This window comes from Orbicella faveolata, unplaced genomic scaffold (assembly GCF_042242905.1).
Source record: "Orbicella faveolata isolate gen_17 unplaced genomic scaffold, um_ofav_v1 contig_36, whole genome shotgun sequence".
NCBI classification, from domain to species: domain Eukaryota; kingdom Metazoa; phylum Cnidaria; class Anthozoa; order Scleractinia; family Merulinidae; genus Orbicella; species Orbicella faveolata.
Genome location: NW_028301565.1, coordinates 10,683,186 through 10,703,628, shown reverse-complemented (window position 1 = coordinate 10,703,628; position 20,443 = coordinate 10,683,186). Strand labels below are relative to the sequence as shown.

At 37.8% G+C, this 20,443-nt stretch overlaps 3 protein-coding genes across 4 annotated transcripts; 2 read left to right on the top strand and 1 right to left on the bottom strand.

Annotated features, from left to right (window-relative positions):
- Nucleotides 1-4: 4 nt before the first annotated feature.
- LOC110066355 (mediator of RNA polymerase II transcription subunit 22-like) lies at nt 5-2,852 on the top strand. Of its 2 annotated transcripts, none has more exons than XM_020773582.2 (4): nt 5-105; nt 256-384; nt 467-547; nt 1,033-2,852. In XM_020773582.2, exons 2-4 carry the CDS (start codon nt 259-261, stop codon nt 1,249-1,251), a joined length of 426 nt encoding a protein of 141 aa, XP_020629241.1. In that variant the 5' UTR covers nt 5-105; nt 256-258; the 3' UTR covers nt 1,252-2,852. The 2 variants fall into 2 exon arrangements, with proteins under 2 accessions (XP_020629241.1, XP_020629242.1); XM_020773583.2 differs by having other exon boundaries at nt 15-101.
- Nucleotides 2,849-10,623, bottom strand: LOC110066347 (cryptochrome-1-like). Its single transcript, XM_020773572.2, has 9 exons — nt 10,367-10,623; nt 8,568-8,762; nt 7,443-7,713; nt 6,929-7,069; nt 6,214-6,384; nt 5,113-5,253; nt 4,705-4,856; nt 3,592-3,797; nt 2,849-3,304 (listed from the first exon to the last, which is right to left on the bottom strand). The coding sequence occupies exons 1-9, from the start codon at nt 10,597-10,599 to the stop codon at nt 3,201-3,203; spliced, it is 1,614 nt and encodes a 537-aa protein (XP_020629231.1). The 5' UTR covers nt 10,600-10,623; the 3' UTR covers nt 2,849-3,200.
- LOC110066348 (dynactin subunit 3-like) lies at nt 10,612-20,414 on the top strand. The gene is made up of 7 exons (XM_020773573.2): nt 10,612-10,818; nt 15,884-15,968; nt 18,429-18,515; nt 18,833-18,916; nt 19,560-19,618; nt 19,753-19,812; nt 20,231-20,414. Exons 1-7 carry the CDS (start codon nt 10,642-10,644, stop codon nt 20,315-20,317), a joined length of 639 nt encoding a protein of 212 aa, XP_020629232.2. The 5' UTR covers nt 10,612-10,641; the 3' UTR covers nt 20,318-20,414.
- The last annotated feature ends 29 nt before the right edge of the window (nt 20,415-20,443 follow it).

The following is a 20,443-nucleotide window of genomic DNA, read 5'->3' as shown; positions in this document are numbered from 1 at the left end:
CGCGGTTAAAATGGGAAAAATTCAACATGGCTGACAATGTTTTCGGATAAAATTTACGACGCTGTCGTGCTTTTTCGGAGAACACGAGATCACGGAATATTGTAGGTAAAGTGTATTGAGATTGATCGTTTTGACGGATAATTTGGCAAACATATGGTGGAGAGAGAACGATGAAATCAGTCTTTGTTCGAGTATAATTTTTAAGTTTTAACAAATGCTCTGCTAGGCATCGTTTATCGCTTTTCGATTTTACAGGTGATGTCACAACCAAGCAGGATTTTGCCCCAGAGTAAAGAAACTCTTCTGAAGTCGTACACGAAACGCCTGAAGGATGATGTAAAATCAATCCTGGATAACTTCACAGAAATTGTGAAATCTTCTAAGGTAAGCTTGCACGTGAATGCCTACTATACTGATTCTCTGATTCTCAGTTAACCAAGTCTGTTACTGTGTGTATTGCTCAAAGGTTGAAAATGAAACTCAAGTATCACGGCTAACACAGTCAGCTCAGGATCAGTATGAAGTCAACGTCAGAGCTGCCAACATTGTAAGTTAACCGAGTGTCATAATTTATAGGTCAACATAGACTTGTCATAAGTCATAGTTTAGTGCGGTCAGTGGGCAACAACTTTCACTTAATTAATATAATTGCCTTTACCTTGCTAATCCGGCAGTGGTGGTCAGCAGGGTGCTCAGGTGACACATTTACAGCATAGGTGAATACAAATTACGTAAAAGACAAATTAACAACAGTGGCGGATCTAGGGGAGGGGTCAGGGGACTCAGGCTTCCCCTTATTTTGGTTAAAAAGAAATTGCAGAAGGAAGAAAAACTGGCAGGGCAAGCACCCTCAAGGTCTGGATCCACCAATGAACAAAGAGCAAACGAAACTACTCATGTACGCATATGGCTACTATACTACCATGGCTGGCAAGTGCAGTTTGGATAGCTGCGAATGTGACTTAACCCTCAAGTTGATATACCAGTCAAGAGCCCTTATTATGTAAATAAAATTGAAACCTTTTTTTTCAGGTAAGGGCAGGTGAATCACTGATGAAGCTTGTGTCTGACATGAAGGAGTTTCTCATTTTGAATGACTTTCCATCAGTGAACGCCAGTATCTCTGAACGAAGCAATACATTTCAGGAGATGACCAATCAAACGGATCAGCAGCTTTTAAACCTCAAACAAGAACTTGCTCTCAATTTATTTGAACTTGAACAATCATACTATTCATCTAGTTACAGATAACCTGAATTTGTGAATTATTTACTGGCATGTTACGCTGTTTTGAACTTGTCTTAAGTGCTAGTTTTGGTACTCAGTAATACATACTAGTTATCCAACACTTTTGAGTAGTATACCATGAATATCCCACGAGTCACTTTTATTTTCCTCGTATACACACAAGCCTTTAGTGAGTGTGTATACCAAGAAACTACTAATCACTGACAAGTGGGATATTCCATGGTATACCACAAGAAAGTGTTGCATTACTATTTCATACCATGCCATTGAAAATACTCTGCCAGCTAAATCAACATGACATCATGCAGTCCACAATGAGAGGGCTTGGTGTATTAGTTGTACTGTCAAGTATACAATGGCGTTCTCTTTTAAGTTTCGGTCTCTCAACCTCTCGTTATTTCACAAGTGATTCTGAAGGGTACTTTATGCTCTTTTACGAGGAGGAATCTTAAGTAGAAGCTAGTGGAGTGGAGCCATTCGGTGGTGCTATAGCAATTTTTTTTAGAGGTCAAAGGCATGGTTTCCGGACTTTCCGCTGTTATTTGCATGTCGCTTCGCAGAGTTTGACACCTCTGTCATGTGCCTATAATTTCTTTAGGCTCATTTCAGTATTGCAAAATATGTTTTAAGCTCTTAAAGTACTGGCGTCATAATACAGAGTGCCAGTAAGCAACATGTTCACGGAAGAGAAATATTCCGTGAACATGTTGCTTACTTGCACTCTGTATTATGACGCCTGGCCCGACTATTTGATTAGCTCGATTAGAACTGTTTGCAAGTACCGAAAATGTAGCTTCTTGACAGGTCTAATTACCTCATTGACTGATTTGGTACAGGCTTATCACCAAGGGCAGATAGGCACATCAAAAACAAAGTCTACAGGCTCCCCTTTCCACATCCCGATCACTTTGCTCTCTGAATTCTTCTGTTTCGCGCTCACTGAAAGTTTTTCCGTCCTTGCCGAGAGCCTGTTCGCAGGCTACCTCGAAGTTCATCAAAAATACTCCACTGCGCGTCATATTTTCAAATCTCTTCTCAGTGTTCAAAAATGTGGTCAAACATGATCTTTCTGTTTGATATATTACCTCTGTATTTCTATGCATGATAGTTGGCTGGGGCTGCGCCCTTGTCAACTATCACGCAATGGAAATCTCAAGCTCATCTAATTGTTAAATAGAAACACAAATGAAAGTTTGGGAGAGCAAGAAATGCTGTGGGAACACAAGCTGTCAGGCGAGTGTTTCCACAGCTTTTTCAAGTTCTCCCAAACTTTCATGTGTCAAATAATACGAAAAAAATAAAATATAATTTATAATAATTCATCTCATTATTTCACAACTTCCACACTGCTTGTTTTCCATCTGGCACACAGTCAACTCTTGCATTAACACGGTGGAGGCATGGCAATGCAGGAATAGAAGAATAGAGGCATGGCAATGCAGGAATAGAAGAATAGCTTTATCACAGAAAATGGTATTGGGTGTTTCATCTGTTCATTTTAAAACTTCCTGGTTAATGTATAACTGAAACGAGGAAATATCACTTCTTGTGTATGGTGCTTCACAAGAGAGACGGAAAAGCAATAAATCACAGAAAACACTTAACTTTTTCCATTCTCTTTAATAAATGTGGGGTTAGTAACACAGTAATAGATACTGATAATGATTTATTGAAAACAAATGCAACCCCTAAGAAACTGGTTATAGTAAATGTTGACCTATTAGACAAAACTAAAGAAAAACTCTGAGTTCATGACAGGATTTGAACCTGTGAACTCTCAAATACAGGCTGGTGCTCTAACCGCTGAAGTACATGCATGCAGAGACTTATAGTAAAATAGTCCATTTGATGGGTTCAGAGCAGTTAAGAAATAAAAAGAACTCGGCACAAGGTGCCATCATTCAAACTAAGCTAATGTCATGTTTAAAATATAGACAATCGAATGAGAGCCATCACTTCTTTGTGAAATCAGTTATTTTCCTTAACTTGCTGCTTGTTGGAGACTGTTTGTTATTCTTCCTCTTAGTTGGTGAACTTTTACTTTTGTTGTCAAGGTCTGGGAAAAAAAATAGAAAAGTACTATCTATCAGACACTGTCTTAGTTAATGACATCGATAAGAAAGTGATATCTCTTGAAGGACAGGCAAAAAATAACAAAAAAACTGTCAATACACCACCTGGTGTGTTTGGTTTGTTGTTGATTTTTCTCTTGCTTGCTTTGAGGTTTTTTTTAGGACATTTATTACAAATTATGACAAATTTAAGTCAGGGATTTACAATACTTATTAAAGAGCATACCAGAGAGAGGAGCAGGAACCACTTCATACTTCAAGAATAAGTTACCTTCATCTATACTTTCACCATAATGGTCTGCTCTAGCTTTTTTCATCCGTGTAATGTTGGTCTTCACAACCACTTTGTGATCTACAATTGGACGAGGATAGTCTTTACCAATAACACACCCTGCTGCTTTTTGTACACTTTGTGGGGCAGTCCAAGGCTCGTAGATGTATTTTGGAGGATATTTCTTTAAAACTGGTATATACTTCCTACAAAAGATGACACAAGAAATATCATTAACAGAATTACCTTCAAATAATCAAAGTTTACCAACATATGAGTTATAGATATATAGATGAGGAACATGAAAACACAATGGGATTGTGGCCTGAAATTTAGCTTTGAACTAGAAACAAACTAAGGCAATTTAATTACATTTAATTACAAGACTAAGACCAACTACTGGCAGTCTGTTTTTCTTTTTAAATTAGACAGAGAGTAAGAGGCGAGACATTTGAGACAAGAAGGGATTGACACAAGACTCATGACTCACTCATGTCTTGCCCTAACCCCTTTTTGTCCCCTTTTTCATGTTCACAGATGAACACTTCTCTGACCTTGAGAGAAAAGACCAGCTGCCAACAGCCTAGAAAGTACCTATTAATATTCATTTGACTGTTCTAAATGTGGCTGTCTGCCTGTCAGATATGTTTCTTCACTATTGTGATAGTTTGACCATTGGTAGTGCCCTTGCTCACTCTAAGACTTATTATAAGATTTGAAGAACAACAAGATGGATGTTAAAATGATGGGAAGATCTGATTCCTTTTGTCAAAAACCCAGTAGTTCCCTTTGTTTGCTTCAATATGCCAAGATACACAATCAGTTGGTGGCTGGTCCATGCTCAAGCCTGGATGGGATTGTTGTGCTGTAGTCTTGAGGATGCCACTCTATCTAGCAGTGTCTCACTTTACTCAGGTCTGGTGTATAAATTGCTACTGGCAACTGTTGGGGTAACTTGACAAATGCCTGCATGTCCATCTGGCTCCTCAATACAATCCTTACATGGGAACAGACTTGATGTTGATCCACAGTCAGTAGAATGTGTCCACAGATTGTTTTGATTTCTTGTTTTAGAGCTATGATTCAAGCCATCAGTTTTCAAATTAAACTTACTTGATATAATCTCCATTAGGATCAGTTTTCTTGCCAAATGCTACAGGACTGTATACCCTGAAGTAAGCATGAAAAAAGGCACTTGCAGATAACCACATCCAGTTCCCAGCATTCAAACTCCAGTCATGATCAAGAAGATACTTCTCAAACACCTGCAATAAACCAATGGCGTTACCATCTTTAGGAAGTCTCAAAGCAGACTTTTCCAAATTCTATATGTCTCTACTGTTTTTACCAAAAAAAATTCTTCTGTTGTAGATGCATCTCCCATGATGTTTGATCAGACAACAGTAACCTAGTTTGGGATTGCATCTAGGAGCCAGATAACTCATTTGTGAGGTGGAGATTGCATGAAACATTGTGAAAAAGATGGTGGGTCTTGTGCAGTTAGAACTGAATGTTCTTCACCTTCAGTCCTTCCTCCCAGCTGATCCATAAGTCTCCTCTGGTCAAAAAACATGCTACAGCATGACGTGCCAAATGATGTATCCATCCTTCCCTCCTCAGTTGAGTCATGATGGCATCGATGAAGGGATACCCAGTGCGAGCCTACATGAAAACAAACAAGATGTTGACTCATTGCAGATTTAACAAACATTTGAGTCACATTCCATTCCATACTGTTGCCACTTAACAACAGTTTTGACAAAATTTCTCCCGACCAACAATGGAGCCAATTACTCTCACTGACCAATCTCAGACGTGTGATTCTAAAGTTCACGCAGCCAGCGGTTGATTTCTCACCATAGGCATGTTGTCCATAATTCTTAGATTGTGATTGGCTAAATAAGGTCAATGAATTTATCAGAGGGTTGCAAATCCTTGAGAAAGACACACAGAAAGAGAGAATAAGAACCATGCATCATTTGCTAGTCTGGACCAACAAAGGATGTAATCTATTTACTTCAGGCTGTCATAGTTTGGCTACATGTACAGTACTGCAGTTGTATCAAGATTTTAGTGGCTTATTTGTGCATTTTTCCTTGCTGGCTATCATTCTTAAAAAAAACTATCAGCTTAAAAAAAACTAGCGGCTTAAAAAAAACTATGGCACTAAGGATTCTACTGATACAGTAGACAATAATGCAAACACATGTCAGATCAAAACAATAAATTAGCCACATCTCAAAATGTCAATGTATTTTCCAAGAGTATTCCAAACATATTTAATTTGCTCCTAATTATTTCTAAGTACAACTTTGTAGAAACTTGCCACATGAACATCTTCCATGCATGTCTAATTCTCACCAGTTGTTCAAGTCATAAAAACTATGATTCAAGTAATTCGAGTGGTATGACCTGCACAAGTCATAACATAAGGCTTACAATTGGTATGATTGGTTCAAGTGGTGGATGTGGTACTTTCCGGTGAAATTAAGTCATTCCATTGCAAGTGGTGAAAGTGCATGTCATTAAGCAAGGCACCTTGTCTACTCATACAACTCATGCAACTGGTGAAACTTCATCGCATTCTAGTGGTGCCATAGTTGTCAAGTATTCCCACCATACCTCAGACCAAGCTTTGACAAACTCTGGATTGGTATCCCATGGGACTTGCAGGCAGACAGGGTTACCCTCCATTCTATTGAAGTTGGGAGTTGCATATGCAGCAGTGAAGAAGAATTCTCGCCATAAGAGCTGTCCATGTAGGGAAACAGGAGGACTGGAGTGTTTCTTGGCCTAACAACAGAGGCTTGTCAGAAGTATACACTGGGCATGGTTCTAGTTTCATAGTACAATTGTTACTATTACTAACATGAGGTTACCATGTCTATAATTTCTGTAAGTTCTCTAAGCCTTAGTCTCTTTTCATTAGCATTTTTCCTTTCTTACTTATCTAAAGAATAGCTTAGTAATGGCTTACAAGTGAACCTTTCATTTCTAAAGAAATGCATTCATTTAACTATTGATAATCCTATATATAGTTAACCTAGCTATGAAGATTAATGGAGATACATTGTAAACTCCCAAAAATTCCCAGTACATTGACCAATGGCTCTTTTGCAGTTAACTTTTTTACTTTGCATTACAATGCAATCCAACATGCATGTGAGACTATTTTGGGCAATGTTGTAATTTCTGCTCAAAATTGCCCTGCATCTACATTGGAGAACATTGTAGTGTAAATGAGAAACAAGTTAACCATGAAAGGGCAATTAAAAGCATTCATTTGTAAAATGACCATTTCCTTTTATTTTCTACTAAAAGCCTGACCACAACTTACTCGTGAGTACACTTCAGATAATCTGTGATAAAACAGTCTTGCCGAGAGGCAGCCAAACATGACATATGGACTAAGAACAGTGGTACTAGGTTGAAGGCTGTTGGGTGATGTGTTAGGCTTCTCAAACTTACACACCCAATCCTGTAAGTGCAAGCAAAAACTAATTAACAAATGCCTTTAACAGAAATATGCTGGTCCAAGACAGGTTTCACTAAGGAGATACCTTCATCTGTGTTGCAAGAAAATTTTATTTAAAAAGCAGCAATAGCTTTTATTCTGCTAACCACACATAACTTAAGATCGTTGGAATAAAAAGTGTTATAAAAACCCCAGTTAAACAGTTGTTGACAAACTGTTTCTTAAGGGAAATTTCCAGAATTAGTCAATTAAAATGTTCAATTTACCAAATAACCAATTTGGATAGCTGGAGAAATTTTTGATGGAAAAATTTTGAAAGCTAGCTGCCATTAGGATTAGAGAGATATAAGTTACATTCAGGCCATAAAATGCACACCTCTTTCTCCATGTGTTCATCTAGCCGTCGAAGAGCTTCTGTTTCACCACCAGGAAAAAGGACAGTGCTTGATTCTTCAGGCATTTCAATTCCAAGCTCCTCTAGTGTTGGCAACTTATACTCATTTTCATCATCAACTGGAGTAGAACAACCATCAAACAATTGCTCATCCACAGCAGGAACAGGCTTCAAAGGTGGTCCCATTGACGACACCACAGAGCAAAGCTTCTTGTATGTTAAGGGAGCTGCTCCACCATTTTTTTCAATAACCCTAAAATTTAATTACTTGGGTGTCAATTGCTGTGCTGGTCTAGGGGAGGGTGGTGGATCAAGAGAAGGGGTTTGTGGCATGCCCTTGTGGCAAAACAGCTTTTCAAGACATTTTAATGTGGCTAAATATCATTTAGGCAAGGTTAAACTCGAGCTAATGCAACTAGCTAGTGTGCCCATCCAGCTAATATCATTTAGGCAAGTTAAATATGAGCTTATGCAGCCAGCGGTTTCCGCGTTTGGGAGTACGTGACCTGTGGGGCGGCCTTCAGGGGTTTTGCAGGGGTTTATGGTTCATTGCATAATAGTGTTGTAGTGTATTCTGCTGATTGTTGCGGATCAGTTGCACTGCTTTGCTCGCGAATCATTGCGGATTCTTGCACCCTCTCCTCCCTCCCGTTTTGTTCTTGGTCAGGGTAAGTATTCTTCAGGTAAGTAGATTCCACTGAATTTCTTTCAGTGTGACGGTGCCGGTTAGCGGACGCTCATTGGGTGGTTCCTGCTTTCCAGGGTTGCCATGGATACCTCCTAGCGGCTTATGGCTTTGGCACCCCGCTAACCTTTAAGGCACCAGTTCCCAAGCTCATCTATTTGCGATGAGTTTAACCAAAACTATACTAAATTCTGAAACACATTTTAGGAGATATCATATCTAGTCAAAAACATCAACCACTTTTGTTTCCTTTTTTCTACATCATTCAGTTCCAGGTAACTTGGATAAATTACTCCTGTCCTCTCTTTTGTTGCCTTACAGAGACTTGTAACCTACTTCACTCCTATGTTTTCCTCCGCCTCCTTACCTATTAGCTGGCTTACTGAGAATCAGATTTTCAAATTTCTAAGGTTGTCACTTACTTATCCAAGTCATAAAGTGAGTGACAAACTCTAGTCTCAACTTCAATCCCAGCTTCAGAAGCAAGTTCACAAATCTTTGAATCCCGTTGTCTTCCATCTGGCTCATGATCAACCTCAAATGTCAATCTTGTGATCCTCCATGCTTTGAACAGTCTCGGCAACTCTAACTCAGGCTTCCCTTGAATAACAAATAATCTATGATAAAGAAGATTGCATTATTTAACAAATTGATAGCAGTTCCTAGTAGTTTGAAAAATGGCTAAAGAGGGACTTTATGCTTTTTATTCACTGTTGATTTATTCCAGGTCTGTCCTGCAAGGAGGTGGAAGAGCAAGGCTAGGGTTAGGTGGGTGGAATACTTCCCTATAAGCTGTATTATAGTGGACCTCCGGCGGCCCAAAGGGCCGCCAAGCAGAGCCCCATATTCATATAGGAAAGAAAAGGAAACCCATGAGTTGATTTTCTCATGGTTATCATGGATAGTGGTATTGCTTGTGGGTGCGTACGCACAATGACGGCAACGACAGCGACGGTGATGACGGAGTCGTGCAACATGGCGGCCACACTCCAAATAATAGGTTGACAGTCTTGGTTTATCATGCACTTCTTTGATATTGGACATCCATGTTACGATCAATTGACACCTGTCAAAACAAGGTATCTGCTGACCAGTATCACATGACCATATCGCAGGCTAAAGTTTACAGCTCATCAAGATCACGTGTTTTTTTGAAGTTGACTGCTGACCAAGTGCTGGTTTTTGATTGGATTGCGGGCTCATGTCAGGTTAACTTGTTGAAAACAGGGCAGGATTGTTGGGAAGTGGGTTAACGCTAACCCAGGATTAAAAGTTAACGGAATTATAAGTATTTCTTCTGTACAAATTTTTTTTGCTCCTTTGTTTTGTGTATATGGTGATTATTAAAACTCAAAACAGAAGGCCAAACAATATACAGAAAACCTCACTGCAAAGTTACAAAACTCAAATCAAAATTCTACCTTTTCCTGGGTTAGTTTAATCGGGCTATGAACAACCCGGCCCAGGAGCTATGCTTTTAGGCTGACCTAAATGTATATATTATAAATGGGTTATTGACCAAGTGTGAGGTCAAGATGGCTGGATATTGGCCAAGTTCTTTTTTTGCGTGTTTATGGACCGAGACGGAGTCGAGGTCCATAAACTCGCAAAAAAAAAGAACGAGGCCAATATCCAGCCATCTTCACCGAACAAGCTTGGTCAATAAAGGAGTTATTGTATGGCTTTCGGGTAAATTTTTCTTGCGGGACACGGTGGGTAGTCCCGAGCGGGCAAGATAGCTCCATCTTGCCTGCTTGGGTAGCCAATCACAGTGCAGGATTTGATTCATCTTGCCCGCTCACGGAGCTGGCCATATAATAAAGATATGTACCACTGCTGTTTTGCTCTGAAATTGGATCATATAATTTGCCATATTTTTGTTCTGAAATTGGAAATAGATTTTGGCAAAACCATAAAAGTGGTAGATTAAAAACTAAACATATTCACAGACTTTCATCAGGCATTCACGTCTCAGACAGAAAACATTATTCAATAACCAAAAAGTCAATTTGTAAACATACAGCTCTGAAAACAGGGCTCTGTCTGTTGGGTTCCGGCATGCAGCCGGGGGTTCCAAATCCGTACTTTTCTTGGATTAATCTACAGTGCATTCTATACAAATGTTTTCCACTTTTTCCAACAAGGTATTATCACCAATAAAAATAACAAGCTCAGACGTGGCCAGGTCAAGGTGCAAGAGAAACTAACTGTTTTCTCTTACCTAGATCCCAAACTCTTCAAATTGTTGTCCAGATCGTTGAGTGACTGAATCAGAAATCGCCAACGATTGAACCCCATGTTTCCATGTTTTACGTAGTCTGGGTCAATAAAATAAACCGGTCTGAGGGTTAAACTCGTCTCACACGCTTCCCTCAGAGACTGGTTGTCATGTAATCGGAGGCCTTTACGAAACCAGTGAATGGTGTGATGAACTCTCTGAGTCTTCGCAGCCATCTTCCTTGGGGTTATGTAACACGTTCACTTGGTGAGTCTTACATGACATATTCAACTACCGCTTTTGCTCTGCGGGCGCTAGCAACTCTCAATCATACAAACAAGATGGCTGCCAAAGAAAAAGGAGCGGCAGTTGATGTTCTTGAGAAACGAATATCAGAGCTCGAAAGACGAGTACTTTCCAGTGAAGAAGACGTTCTTAATCTCAAGGGTTCATCGGTAACTATATTACTTTGTCCTGGTCGTGGGATGTAATCAAATTAGTGGATTGCTACTTTGCAAATATTGAAAAGCTTGTTGATCGTAGATGAGATGGATCAAATTGGGGTGGTTGTAAATTAATTTTTGAGTGATTACGGAATACGCATTATAGTTAAGCATACCTTGTACAATATGGCACATGCAAATACAGAAATATATATATATATATATATATATATATATATATATATATATGTATATATATATATATATATATATATATATATATATATGTATGTATATATGTATATATCTATGTATATATGTATATATCTATGTATATATATATATATGTATATATATATATATATATGTATATATATATATATATATATATATATATATATATATATATATATATATATATATATATATATAAAGTTAAGATGCTTCGAGCCAACAGGGATGCCACGTGTCAGAAGGATCCAAAAGGATTCGTAGTCCAAACCTCGAGTAATGAAATTTGTAGGCAATTGTGGAAAACGAGGACGGACAACTTCGAGCGAAAAAAATATATATATACAGTAAAAAATCTAAGAAATCTAAAAAAAGGTTTAAAAATTTAATAAAAATAAACGTTTCGGTCAAAGACCTTCATCAGTTGCAGTGCAAGTGAATAATAAATTACAATAACCTTAAATAAGTTTACAGTATAAAAAATGACATCATATTACAAAGATGATTACATAACAGGGCGTGGTAACACATGAAAACGAAAAAATTAACCAATGATAAACAATCGGTGATTACTAAGCGAGATACTATGACAATGCGGTACAAAACTCAAAAGACACAAACCAAATAAGAATAAATAATCGAATATAATACAAATAAGATTAATATCAAAAAAGTAACGCGATTCGTCGAGTCAGCCGAAAGTGTGAAGGGACCCGCGTGTAAAATATTCAATGTTCAAAAAAGGCGGTCCCAAAATCCCCAAACAAAGCCCTTGAAACTATGCCGCGGCAAGGCACAACAGGCGCCCTAAACAGGGCCCTTAAACAACAATAATGTAATAAATTCCCCGATGGGGGCCCCTGAGAAAACCTAGCGCTAACAAAGCTAACAAGATCCAAGGTCAGGGCCTTTGAACACCTGAACTAAGATAACCGCCAAATTTGCAAGTTATTTTTGCGCTAATTGTAGTTTATTCTTTTTTTCGAGTGGAATTCCTGACATTTGTTCAAGCCAAAAGGTGCCAGAGAGAACAACTGTGCACTCCAATATGCCTCTTTAGTGATTAAAAGCTTTTCGATGTTACTTGTATTGTTTGCATTTATCTGCACTTGATCAATACACTGGAAAGAAAAGTCGTTTAAGTCGTGCGGTGTTCTGTTGAAATGCACCGCTACCTCACAAGTCTTTTTCTTGGTCAGCATAGCAGACTTGTGGTTGCGAAATCTAACTCTAAAATCTGTTGTTGTAGAGCCAATGTATTGTAAGTTACATTTCTTACACGAAGCCAAATAAATGATATTTTTTGAATCACAGGAAAGTTTCAATCGTATCTTATAGCTCTTGCCTGTTTGAAAACTTTGGAAAGAATTTGATTCAACAAAGTAGTTGCGACAGAGATCACATCTTGTTCTTTTGCATTTAAAGCAACCCTTAACCTCAACAACCTCTTCAATCTTAGTGTTAGAGCCATAACGAGATGGCGCTAACAACTCCTTAAGGTTTTTAGATCTTCAAAAAGAGGCTATGATGGAATTTGGCGGAAAAAATTCTTTTAATTTGGGGTTGGATTCCAAAATACCTAGGTGTTTTCTGATGATGCGACCAACATCAGGTAAATTTGGATTAAATGTTGTTACAAATGGAAACAATTTCTTCTCAGCTTTGGCACGAGTTCTAAGTAAGTCAGTTCTAGATGTAGTTAAGGCTTTAGAAAATTGATCTTCCACTAGTTTTGTGGGATAACCCTGATTGACTAGATAACCCTTGTATTCAGTTGTTCTCTCGGCAAGAAATACTTGTTCAGAGCAGTTTCTCTGTAACCTAGTTTTTGATCTCTGGCAACAAGGCCTTCCTGCACTGCATGAGTTTACTGACTTTATAAATTCCCTATATCCTACCATTAAATTTGAATTAGTTTTTTCTGAACGCGAGCTTCACGTGCTAGATTTAACTTTACATCTCATCGGGGGTTTCATCCAGACAGACGTTTATTCAAAGCCAACTGATAGCCACTTGTATCTTCCACCATCAAGTGCTCACCCCAAACACGTTTTCAAGGCTATCCCTTATGGCATAGCAACTAGGTTACAGAGAAACTGCTCTGAACAAGTATTTCTTGCCGAGAGAACAACTGAATACAAGGGTTATCTAGTCAATCAGGGTTATCCCACAAAACTAGTGGAAGATCAATTTTCTAAAGCCTTAACTACATCTAGAACTGACTTACTTAGAACTCGTGCCAAAGCTGAGAAGAAATTGTTTCCATTTGTAACAGCATTTAATCCAAATTTACCTGATGTTGGTCGCATCATCAGAAAACACCTAGGTATTTTGGAATCCAACCCCAAATTAAAAGAATTTTTTCCGCCAAATTCCATCATAGCCTCTTTTCGAAGATCTAAAAACCTTAAGGAGTTGTTAGCGCCATCTCGTTATGGCTCTAACACTAAGATTGAAGAGGTTGTTGAGGTTAAGGGTTGCTTTAAATGCAAAAGAACAAGATGTGATCTCTGTCGCAACTACTTTGTTGAATCAAATTCTTTCCAAAGTTTTCAAACAGGCAAGAGCTATAAGATACGATTGAAACTTTCCTGTGATTCAAAAAATATCATTTATTTGGCTTCGTGTAAGAAATGTAACTTACAATACATTGGCTCTACAACAACAGATTTTAGAGTTAGATTTCGCAACCAAAAGTCTGCTATGCTGACCAAGAAAAAGACTTGTGAGGTAGCGGTGCATTTCAACAGAACACCGCACGACTTAAACGACTTTTCTTTCCAGTGTATTGATCAAGTGCAGATAAATGCAAACAATACAAGTAACATCGAAAAGCTTTTAATCACTAAAGAGGCATATTGGAGTGCACAGTTGTTCTCTCTGGCACCTTTTGGCTTGAACAAACGTCAGGAATTCCACTCGAAAAAAAGAATAAACTACAATTAGTGCAAAAATAACTTGCAAATTTGGCGGTTATCTTAGTTCAGGTGTTCAAAGGCCCTGACCTTGGATCTTGTTAGCTTTGTTAGCGCTAGGTTTTCTCAGGGGCCCCCATCGGGGAATTTATTACATTATTGTTGTTTAAGGGCCCTGTTTAGGGCGCCTGTTGTGCCTTGCCGCGGCATAGTTTCAAGGGCTTTGTTTGGGGATTTTGGGACCGCCTTTTTTGAACATTGAATATTTTACACGCGGGTCCCTTCACACTTTCGGCTGACTCGACGAATCGCGTTACTTTTTTGATATTAATCTTATTTGTATTATATTCGATTATTTATTCTTATTTGGTTTGTGTCTTTTGAGTTTTGTACCGCATTGTCATAGTATCTCGCTTAGTAATCACCGATTGTTTATCATTGGTTAATTTTTTCGTTTTCATGTGTTACCACGCCCTGTTATGTAATCATCTTTGTAATATGATGTCATTTTTTATACTGTAAACTTATTTAAGGTTATTGTAATTTATTATTCACTTGCACTGCAACTGATGAAGGTCTTTGACCGAAACGTTTATTTTTATTAAATTTTTAAACCTTTTTTTAGATTTCTTAGATTTTTTACTGTATATATATATTTTTTTCGCTCGAAGTTGTCCGTCCTCGTTTTCCACAATTGCCTACAAATTTCATTACTCGAGGTTTGGACTACGAATCCTTTTGGATCCTTCTGACACGTGGCATCCCTGTTGGCTCGAAGCATCTTAACTTTATATATATATATATATATATATATATATATATATATATATATATATATATATATATATAGATATAGATATACATACATATATATATACATATACATATACATATACATATACATATACATATACATATACATATACATATATACTTGGCAGTACAATTATGTGAGAAAAATTATACGTAACCCAATATACATTGTTAATAGGACGTCAAATGCAAGCTTAAGTTCAGTTAATCATACAGTTTTGTGAGTTTTGTATGATTCTTGACAGTTGTCAGAAGTTAACAATGCCAGAAGTATTCATATCTGGTATTAGATTCAAGAATAGGCTATTTATACAGAGATGTCAACCTAAAAAAATTAAAATCACTTCAATTCTCACTGCTAAAAGACACTGTTAAAAGAAGAGCTCTGCTGATTTAACCACAAATATATGTCAGATATGCCTGTATCCAGGAGACTCGTATAATCTGGGAAAGTTGACACATAAGTTTATAGTACCCAGAGTACCAAGAGAGAAGCTAATGATATGTGCATGGAACTTACTTTATATTGACTCCTTTTAATTGTTTTCAGGGGCATAATTTCCAATTTAATCATATCTATAACAAAATTTTCCATCGTGATTGGTTCTCCGCGCGCCTATTTGCTACATAATCAGCAAGCGATCATGTGGGTGTCCAATTACAGGTATCTAATTTGAACCTTTTGAATTTGGATGCCTGTAATTGGGTACCCACGTGATTCGCACACCAATTATGCACACTTTAATGGCTTGCTTTGCAATGTTTCCTACAGTTTTCAAAACTTATGAAAAGAGCTACAGACATTTTTGCTCAAAAGAAGTTCTCAAAATACATTTTTAATTCCAAAATTTGATATAGCCACAATCAATTAGTAATTGGACCTCGTGTCGTACAATTCAGGGAGTAATCATGCTCGTAATTTCAAATTGGCCTCAAGCTACGTAACGAGTTTGTCCGATTTTGAACTTACTTGCCCGATTACTCGCTGAATTGTACTCCATTCAGTCCGATTACTATTACTTCCTATTCATAATAAATACACTAAATACGTTGAACTTCTCTTAATCAAATCCTCAAAAGCTCAACTAAAAATAGATTCTTTGGTATTTTTCTTTCAGTGTTTGGGAACTTTGAGCAATGTTCAGAAAAATCTAAATAAAATTGGCTCCAAATATGGCAGAATAGCAGCAGTATGGAAAAAAGGTATTGGTTATGAATATACATATACTGTACACACTGTAGTTGTTTTGGAAAAAAATTAACAAATAAAGAAGCCTCGATTGTGCTCTGTTCTGTTGTAAAGCACGCAGGAAGCGGTAGAGCACGAAAGAAGTGTAGGGGAAAACACGAGATGTAGTTGAGTGTTTTTCCCTACTTCTTGAGTGCTCTACCGCTTCCCAAGTGCTTTACAACAGAACAGAGCACAGTCGAGGCTTCTTTATTTGTTTTATGATAAAGAATCAGATGATTTCCCCACGCATTCGGCTGAATTTTCAAACCAAACTTTATTTTCCAAACGAGCAAAAGTGGCGTCAGCCATGCACTGTTCTCTGATAAAGCACGTTAAAATAAGCCAATCACAATCCTTGTTAGAATTGTTCAAATAATTTGATTGGCTAACGAAGCAACAGCTGTCAATCACAAACTGGACTTCAGCTAAGCTTTCAGTTTCGAGTAGCTTGAGCGACCTTCGAGAGAAAAACGATGCCTTCAAAGTTTGCTTTTAAGTTAATTTTTAAATACGGATCTAATGGCAGGTAAAGGTTTATAGTCCAGAGGAATCTGGCCATATTGTGGCCCATGAAAACGAGCACTTTTCCAGTGAAAATTACGAAACGCGGAGCCCAAAGCTTGTGGATGAAAATGCGAAATGCCGAGTTGAATTTGAAAGGAGCTACAGTTATTTACGGCTTGTAGCCGCATGCAGCAAGATTGCCCGAACTAGCATAAAAGTTAGAAAGACTTAACGGCTCCCACTGGTTCTACTCCGAGCACAGAAGAGAATATCAGAGCAAGTTTTGCACTGACCACTCGTCGCTTTACTTCGCCAAGATGACCAGAGAACGAGCATTACTACACTGCATGTAAGTGTTGTTTGAGCAAATGAGCATTTTTCATTGTAAATTTACAAAAATAAAGCTTCTCATCATAAACAGAGACAGTTCAATTGTTGTTCTCTGTTGTTGTTTTACTTCTTAGTATAATTTCTGCCTTTGTAACAAATATAATGTCTTTATCGAAGCACTGTTTAGGTTGAGAATTTGTTTATTTCACTACAGCTGTACATGTTTTGTCGGCGGGAATCTAGCAAAACTTGTTATTTTAGTACAGTTTTAACACTACTGTTGCTAACAATGGTCTCTGTGAGCCATATTTACTGCAGAAAAATAGCTCGTTTCCACTGTGTTTGTCTGAGTCACAGGGGATGTTTAATTTGGGTCAAATTTGTCAAAATTCCGAAGCAAAATTTTGGAAGCCAACTTACCGTCATCAACCTGTGCTCTGTTCTCTGATAAAGCACGCTGTTTCAGCCAATCAGAGCGCACGTTATATGGAAACTCTATTATAAATAGCTGCTATTGCAGTTGAGTCTGCAGTCAAATATTTCTTTGTTTAAGAAGGCATTGGAACCAGGCACGGTTAATACAAAGCAGAATTGACCCTTTCACCTTGTTTGTATGTCAAACTACTGATAACTGTAATAACAGCTATTCAGAGGAACCTGTCTGACCTGTTGACCACTTGTAAGGGGCCATGTGTCTTACTTGAAGTGATCAGAAATTGGCTGGTCAGCTATGGAAGGTCTGACATTTGTTCAACTGTGTTGTATAATTACTACACTTCACAGAGGTGTCTAAAGACATGTGTAGTACATGTAAAAGCTACAGGTAAATGCTCAATGCTTAATCAGCAAAGTTTATCTAGTATGAGTTATAAAAGTTACTGACATGACTTATTTTTTATACTGATTGCTATCACATCCATTAAACATTAAAATTAATCTCAGTTTTGTTTTGGGTATCCAGGAATGCAGCCATGAAAAAACTAAGCAGGCTCTCAAAAACAATCTTAGCCAGCTTTTCTGGCTGCAAACCTTAAAAGTTACCTCAAGTCTTCTAGCAAGATGTCAGCTGGCAATAAGCTCTTATTTAACCGGAGACATTAGCTGGGAGCCGAGGCGGCAATTAGCTGCATTCCTGTAAATCTCATATGGCTTCTCTGCCCATGAGTGATGATTACTACTGACAAAAGGATAATGTTACATTAGACTAGCATCTCAAGCAGGAGGAAGTCCCAGTAGTCCTATTAGGCTGATTTAGCAAGGGAACAGGAATGTCACTTGACGACGGCACGCACAGTACAAACACCCAAATATGGTTTAATTAGAACAGAATCCAGATTATTCCGCATGCCCTGCAGTTGTCATCTGACCATATTTGGGTATTTGTACTGCGTGCGCCGTCGTCAAGTGACGTTCCCATTCCCTTGCTAAATCAGCCTATTGTGTGGACTGGTTGGTAACAAGTTTGTCCTTACCTACCTTATAAGTTGAGTCAAAAGCTGGTTCTCACCATAAGCGGGAAACTGTGACTGACAATGTATACCAATACATGATTCTGGAGAAAAAATAGCTCATTATGAACTCTTTGTATTTTTATTTAGTGAAAGAGCTAGAGATATTCCTCTCACCAGAGTTCTTAGAAAATGCCTCACTTACAGATGATGCTAAAGCTGACATAATTATAGCAGGTTAGGGTTACAGTATCACAAAGTACATTTGTGATATTGTTTGATTTTCGTATCATAGAAATCTCTGCCAGCATATTTACAGGTTACATAACAGACCTCCTAACTAAAATGCTACAAACTTGCATCCCATCTGGAGAATAGGAGTACTACAAGTCGCTTTTCTCTACAGAAATTGAAGTTATGTGCCGTGAGCCATGTGGCTCCTTGGAATCCAACAACTGGAAGCAAAAATGGACACGTAATTTTTCCTAGAACATGAACAGTCCTTTTGTAACAAGTTTGATATACCTGCAATAAAATTTAGTTGACTTCCTTAGGTGAGAGCCAGCTGATGGCATGTGCAGATCAGCTTCGACAAGTTGAAGACTTGAAAAAGGTTGTCACGACAGAACCGCTCAAAGGTTTGTTGCAATAATCATTATTCTAGATAAGCATAATCTTTTACAGGATTTCTACCTAAGTAATTAAAGCAAACTATACTTCCCTGTGGGGTAAAACATAATCACATCTACCTTCTGAATGACATTAAACCCACCACAATTTTAGACACCTTTAAATTTGTGAAGACTTATACAGTGTTTTACTTCCAGCATTAGACAATTTACTGGCAGTATCTTGGTAACTGTAATCTTGTATTGCAGTCTCGTGGTACTCTGATGCCTGAAAAATGGATTTTATTTCAGACATTTCATGTGGAATGAATAATATTCAGAGTAGTGTCTTTCCACAGAAAAAAATAAATCAAAATTACAGACACTGTGATGCCTGAAACGATGCATAAAATAATGAAACAAATTACAAAATAATTTATGAAAGCAATAATTATTATTATTCTTAACTTTTGATACAATTCTTGACTTTGCCATATTGGCTTCACCACTTGACTAAAAATAATTTTGATACAAAGTCAACATCCATCCATCCATACAACATCTTAAAGATGTGGTAACTTAGATGTAAATGAAATTTTATGTCCCACTCATTGATCTGCATTTCTACATGTTTCAGTTTCTTATTCTCATCTCCACTTTTACTTAAAAATAGATTTGCCAACCTGGTCTGCCAAACTACAGCCACTAGTAGAACTTCATATCCAGCAAAAGGTAGTATCTGTCACAGTTATGTTTAACAAAATATAAATGTAGATAAGGTCATCTATAACTTGAAAGGTACGTGCTAAGCATGAACCAATTCTTAAAAGTTTACCTGGCAGATGTCACGTTTTGTTCTGTTACAGGAAGAATTCACTGGAGTTGATGAAAGATTACATAATCTTCTAACAGCATACAACAACATTGTATCCTTTGATATGTGTCATGACTTAGAGTGTGGTAGGACAGTGGCCTTATGGATAGTGCTCTGGATTCTGGATCAAGTGTAATGGGTTCAACCTCAGGCCAGGGTCATGTGTTGTGTTGGCCAAGACACTTTACTCTCACAGCGGCTCTCTCCTCCCAGGCGTATAAATGGGCACTGGTGAATTAATGCTGGAGGGTAACCCTGCGATGGAATAGCATCCCATCCAGGGAAAGGTAGCAATACTCCTAGTTGCTTAATGGTTGAGGAACTGGGATAAGCTCTGGCTATATGGCCGTTAAGATTTGTTGAAAAAATTTAAGACAATTTCAAAGTAAATCACTGTCCGAATTCAATTGTTCCCCTAGAGATCAAGAGGACTTTACTGCTGGTATACATTCCTTGATTATTTCTTACAGATAAATCTCTTATCAAAACAGTTTGTTCAGTGGGATAATACTTTGACTCAGATTGAACAAGCCATGGAAGTCAAACCAGCCGATTAGTTCTTGTGACATCTATCAAAACAAATGGAGAAAATATTTAAGGGATTGTAAAAAGGTCATTTTAGGAACTGTTTAATAAAGGTCAACAAGCAGAAAAGATCTGTTTACTTGTCTTGTGAAACATTG